Raw genomic sequence first — 6,201 nt, 5'->3', positions numbered from 1 at the left:
CATACCCTTAATAGATTTTACCTTAGCAACTGAGGGGATGCAGATCTCCTTCTCAACCTAACAAATGCCAAGATAAATGTTTGTGAGAGTTTCGAGAAGGAAAAGACAAATTAGGTTTGTTTTTTTTTCTTCCAATGTTTGCATAAAAGAACAAATCCTTTTTAATGTTCTAAAATAAAACCTTTAAAATATAGAAAATTAATGTTCTAGAATTCTATAAAATTCTACCATGAGTGCTTGAGCACTCTCTTTATCACTCTTGAAACCCATTTTTTTTTTTAATTCAATTAAAAACCTACCTTCCTCACCATACCTTCAATTAACTGCAAATTGCCTTTCTCGAACCTTTCTATATATACATGTATCATTGTGGTTGATCATGCAGTAATTTTGAGTCTTTAATAGAAGTAAGACACAATCTAGAAAACTCCCAAGCCATAATATTTGGATCAGAATTGATAACTTTAAAATAGATAGCCTAACATACCAATAATGTATATAAATTTTAAATAAATAAATAGTTAGATTTGATTGTTTTGGGTTGCTTGAGCCCCTACTCAAATTCACTTTTTTTTTAATCCAAACCTAATTTAGATTATAAATTACGTTGTTTGGACTTACATTTAACTAAATTGAAATTGTCCAAGGTCTAACTAAACAGATTTAATAGATTTAATTTTTATTTTTTTTAAAAAAACTTGTAAGATAAATTAGGAATTTTGGATCATATGGGTTGTTTGGCCCGACAAAATATAAGTTTCAAACATCTTTTAAAACAATTGTTCAACGGAATTACTATTATTATTTTTTTATCGTATTTTTATCTTTTGATTTTTATTTTTCAAAAATTAGTTTAACATGACATTTGAAAGAGAGATTTTGTAAAAAACTAAAAATCACAATTTCAAAATATGATTTCTAAACTTATATTAAATCCATAATTTAGAGATGTGATTTATGAATTATACTTGTAATCTTAGTCATTGAAAACGTATGATAAAATTTAAGTTTTTGGACGAAGGTATAAATATATAAGATCAATGTATAAAAAAAATGTGATCACTTACATATATGACCAAATATAAACCAAAAAAAGATGACCAAATAAGAAAAAAAGAAATGGGACCGCTTATAAACAAATGATCAAATTATATTCCAGACATATCATGATTGAGACAAATTATAAGCTAATAGAACTGAGATACAAAGTAATGAAATCCAAGTTAGGTACAAAGTAGTAAAAACCAAATCACTAATGGTATGAAATAGCGAGAATATATAATAAGAAAAATAAAATAAGAACATATAGATTTATATGAAAAACTCTAAAAGAGAAAAACCACGAATTGAGGAGAAGAAGATTCACTATATCAAAAATTAGTATAAGATGAAAGAGTTGAGAGTAACTACTATAGAAACATAAATATCATAACCCTAAAATTATATATCATCATATATATATATTTTGGTCGGACCAAATAAATTTTGGGTTATTAAACTTTAACAATTAACATGACATAAGATTAAAACAAATTATAAAAGAATAAGATGGAGATACAAAGTAGTTGGATCCAAATTATAAAAGAATGATATCCAAATATAAAGTAGATTTTTTATGGATATTGATTGGATAGTGTAGATAATGATAAAAAAAAAAAAAACTGAAAAATGATGATCAAGAATGGGGTAAGAAAAAGCCCTGTGGCTGTGTTTAGAGCGGAGAGACCCATCATACAGATACTAGGAAGGAAAAAGACACTGAAGGCGGCGTAAAAGGCTACCAGTCTTGCTTTTTGTCCTCCTTTTTCTCTTTTTCTGAGTGATGGGCCCCATCTCCCTACCACTTTACACTTCTCCCCACGTCACCTCTCAATCCTCAGCCACCAAATTTCTCTCTTTCCCACCACCTCCTCCTCCTCCTCTTTGCCGACTCGGATGCCACCTGGCAAAATTTCATCCATATCCCTCGTAATATTCATCAATGAATTTTCCTAAAATAATTTTTTAGTTACGTTGATGTAATAATGTTACATCAATTATAGTCATGGTAAATAAATAAAGAAAAAAATAAAAATAAAAATAAAATATTAATATAATTAGATTTTTTTTTTTAAATTTAAAATTTATAAATTTAAAAAGACTTATTAAAAAAAGTCAAAAGCCATTGAAGAAGACGAATTACTTCATTATCAAACTTTTCTATTGAAGAAAATTGTGCATTGTGATAAATATTATATACGACAAATATGAATGATGAAAAAAAGAATTAAAAATAATATTTTCCATGGACATAATTATTTCTCAAGAAGAAAACAAAAACAAAAAGCAACTCATTTCCACGTGTTAATTTTTAAAAATATGAGAAATAATATATAAGGTAGTTTAAAAAATATTTTCCATAAAAAACATATTTTCATATTTCTAATTATTTAAAAAATAAAAAAAGGTTGCCACGTCATCCCTATAAATCCTCAGCCATCACGCTCTTGGTGCTCTTTTTCACAACTTTCTCTAAAACTTACTTGACACTTCACAGTCTTCTCTAAATTTATTAATTTATTTATTTTACTTTTCAAGACTTTCTCTCCAAAAGCTCTCTCTTTCTATTTCTTACTTTCATGGGCTTAGCATTTCTTCTTCTTCTTCTTTGATCTCTTCAATTTCATTTCACACCTCACCACTGACAAAATGAACGGTGGAGATTTGGCTGTGAGCAGAGACCCTGCTATCAAGCTCTTCGGCACCACGATTCAGACCCAGATTTGCTCCAACTCCCCTCAGAAATCATTGGTATGTGAATTTTTCTGTGTTTCAGCCCTTTCTTCTTGTGGGTAAGCCCTAATGTTTTGTTTGGATGCTGGGAAACGGTGGGAAAAGGAAAAACAAGACATGGGTAGTTGTTGTTTTATTCGGTTCCCTTTAATTGGGCTAATGTTATTTGTGTTGTTATCTGTATTGGCTTTTCCTAGAACAGGGTTTCTAAATTTTGATTTCTAATTTTATGTTGGAAGCTTGGAATCAAATTGCTATTGTAAAATCCATGTTTTCATGTAATGATTCTTAAATTTTTCTGTGATGAATTTGGAACTATAATTAGGATAAAAGTAATCCTCCTATGGTTATATGAACAGATTGGGTAATGTAATTTGTGGTGTTGTTGTTGGGGTAGTAGTTTATCTTTGATTCCGGGAGGTTTGCATCAAAATTTGACTGGGATTTTCTCGAGAATCCAATAGGGATTGCCCATCAAGGAAATTGGGGAATTTGATATTTCGCAGGTTGTTTGTTTGTGGAAAATTTAGTTACAAGGGTTATGATTCCGAGTTCTACAGAATTATATTATGGTATGCCAACCTTGCATTTTGGTTGCACAAATTGGGAAGAGTTCATATAATGTTCATAATCAATAATGGATTGGTTAATGGGCTAATGGATCTTCATTGATTGCAAATCTAGTTTTGATACTCTCAATCATTATGCTTTATGGGAAGCTTCACTGGTTCATCGTGTTATAAAGGTTTAGGAAATTTGGGTTTGCCCTATTTGTTTTGAGGGACAGTGGAGGGGAGAAAGGAAATAAGTGGGAAAGACCGAACCTATAAATTTTGACTAATGACAGTTGGAGAGTTCCTCAGTACAAATTCTGCCCCAATTTTTCAATAAAAACATCATTCGAGATGTATCCCCCTTTAATGGGGAAAAGGGATCTTTTTTTTTTTTGTTTTTTTCTGCACATTGCTTTGGTTATTTAATTTCTTCCCAGTTCTGAACGGAGGGTTTTTGGTTTTGATTCATAATTTCAGGATGCTCCCAGTGAAATAACAAAAGCTGAAGCTGAGGATCCATGTGCAGAAGACTCTAGAAAGCCAGATGGGTCTTCAGTTTCTGAGGATGGTAAGGAGGAGCAGCAAACTCAAGTGCAGATGAGTGGGCTGCAAGTGCATAAGGACCAGGGCGAGACCAATAGTTCAGCCCAAGAAAAAGTACTGAAGAAGCCGGACAAGATTCTCCCATGTCCGCGATGCAACAGTTTAGAGACAAAATTCTGCTACTTCAACAACTACAATGTGAACCAACCCAGGCACTTCTGCAAAAACTGCCAGAGGTACTGGACGGCAGGTGGAACAATGAGAAATGTTCCCGTTGGTGCTGGGCGGCGGAAGAACAAGCATTTAGCCTCCCAATATCGTCAGATAATGGTATCCTCTGATGGAGTACCCACTACTGTGATTGAGGCGTCAGACTCATCTAATCAACAAATTCTCTCATGTGGCGAAACTTCAACCACTTTTAGGCCTTCAACAGCAAGTGGAACAGTCCTAAAATTTGGTCCTGAAGCACCTCTATGCAAGTCCATGGAGACGGTGCTTAGTATCAGGGAACAGAAGAGATGTGCTGAGATGCGAACTGTCAATTGCGGAGGAAATGGGGAGGAGCCATCCTCATGTGCATCTTCAGTGTCGGCTCCTAGTTTCCCAGAAAATGAGTTTCCTGAAAATGTTGGGCATAAGGACCGACCTAGTTTGCCTGCATCTCGTAGTGAGATTCATCCACAACTTCATCAGCCCTGTTACCCTGTTCCTCCATGGGCTTTCCCTTGGAATCCAGGTTGGACCAATGTAGCTCCTGTAGCACCACCTCAGTGCTCGTCTGACACTGTTTATGCTCCGAACAACAGTAATCCAAATTCAGTTCAGTGGTGCTCCAGACCAATGCTGGCAGTTCCTGGCTTTTGTGCACCAACCATACCTCTACAGCTTGTGCCTCCCTCATATTGGGGTTGCATGCCCATCTGGGGTGCAGGAACAGGGAACATCTCCTTGGCTGGATCCAATGACTGCCTGTCTCCCTCATCCTCCACGAGCAACAGTTGTTCAGGCAATGCCTCACCAACACTAGGCAAGCATTCCAGAGATGCACAACCAGCAGAGGAACAGAAGCTAGAGAAGTGTGTTTTGGTTCCAAAGACTCTCAGAATTATTGACCCAGATGAGGCTTCAAAGAGTTCTATCTGGGCTACATTAGGCATTAAGCCTGACCAGAAAGCACCCATATCAAAAGGCGGTATTTTCAAAGCATTTGAACCCAAGTCTGGAGCCAAGACCGATCTATCAGATGCCACTCAGGTACTAGAAGCAAACCCTGCAGCTCTGTCTCGCTCCCAAACATTCAAAGAAAGTACGTAAAGCCGATGTTGAATACAGTCGTTGCTTGAAGAACTTGTCTCTCTGCAATCTTTCCATGCATATTTGCTATCTAGAGAATATTGCTTCAGCTTTGAGTTGCTGGATCAGTCATGGAACCCATTTGTATAATTGAAGCTGGTTTTGAAGACAAGTTCTCGGTCCATCAATGCATCTGTTTTGGTTCAATATGCTGTAAATAGTAGAAGATAGGACATGGGGGACTGTAGGTTTCAGTTCATTAGCTCATATATTATCTTGGATTTGATTCAGCAAAAAGAAAGAGAGAAATCTATATCTATTCTGCTGGTTGTATGAATACAAACATGTTGGAAATTAAATTGTTAACCCATGTTGGGTTTTTCCCCTTTTCAAATGTCTTCTACTTGCCTGCTATATTTGGATCTTTAGAATTCGTGGTTGGTGCACATAAACTCCAAGTTTGGAGTTCTTTTGAGGGACATTGCTGTTGTACCTCTTCGATATCACATCGAACTTTTATATATCATGGGACTGTGGAACAAATATATAAAGAAATGAGATTTAGGTCGATCAAAATATAACAACATGAGACTTAAGTAAGAAACAGATGTGATACGAACATAAAGAAATGAGGGAATGAGAAACCTACTACTTTTTCGTATGATATCAAAAAGTAAGTTTTTGTACACAGAAAAGTTAAAAGTCTCATCGTCAAGTCTTCTGAGCCATTGATGAAATAGTCAAAAGTCTGACAGTCAAAATTTGGTCTAATAAGTGGCATCAGAACAAATGTTATAGACATAATAAACCTTGGTCCCAAACACCCCTTTCTTTTCTTACAACCAAATTGAAGTTGTTATAGGCTTATAGGACTGTTTTTTTTCCTTTATCTATTGCTTTTTCCCTTTTTCTTTTTCACTTTAACAACAGCCAAGTTGAAAGTTGTTTCTACACATAAATAAGAAAAGAAAAGAAAAGGAAAAGAGAAAAAGGAAAGCCTATTTTGAAGCCTCATTTCCGCTCCCTTTCCTAAGGC

General features: G+C 34.8%; 1 protein-coding gene across 1 annotated transcript; it reads left to right on the top strand.

The window, feature by feature from the left end:
• Positions 1-2,475: 2,475 nt before the first annotated feature.
• LOC100241530 (cyclic dof factor 3) lies at positions 2,476-5,559 on the top strand. Its single transcript, XM_002275091.4, has 2 exons — positions 2,476-2,790; positions 3,804-5,559. Exons 1-2 carry the CDS (start codon positions 2,689-2,691, stop codon positions 5,184-5,186), a joined length of 1,485 nt encoding a protein of 494 aa, XP_002275127.1. The 5' UTR covers positions 2,476-2,688; the 3' UTR covers positions 5,187-5,559.
• Positions 5,560-6,201: the final 642 nt, after the last annotated feature.

Source organism: Vitis vinifera, chromosome 8, assembly GCF_030704535.1.
Source record: "Vitis vinifera cultivar Pinot Noir 40024 chromosome 8, ASM3070453v1".
Taxonomy (NCBI): Eukaryota; Viridiplantae; Streptophyta; class Magnoliopsida; order Vitales; family Vitaceae; genus Vitis; species Vitis vinifera.
The sequence above is the reverse complement of the archived record's forward strand: the minus strand, read 5'-3'. Positions and strand labels throughout refer to the sequence as shown.

Coding starts and splice junctions, on each gene's coding strand:
- LOC100241530 (XM_002275091.4), top strand. CDS start 2,689: ATGAACGGTGGAGATTTGGCTGTGAGCAGAGACCCTGCTATCAAGCTC. Junction 2,791..3,803: donor ACTCCCCTCAGAAATCATTG/GTATGTGAATTT, acceptor TCATAATTTCAG/GATGCTCCCAGTGAAATAAC.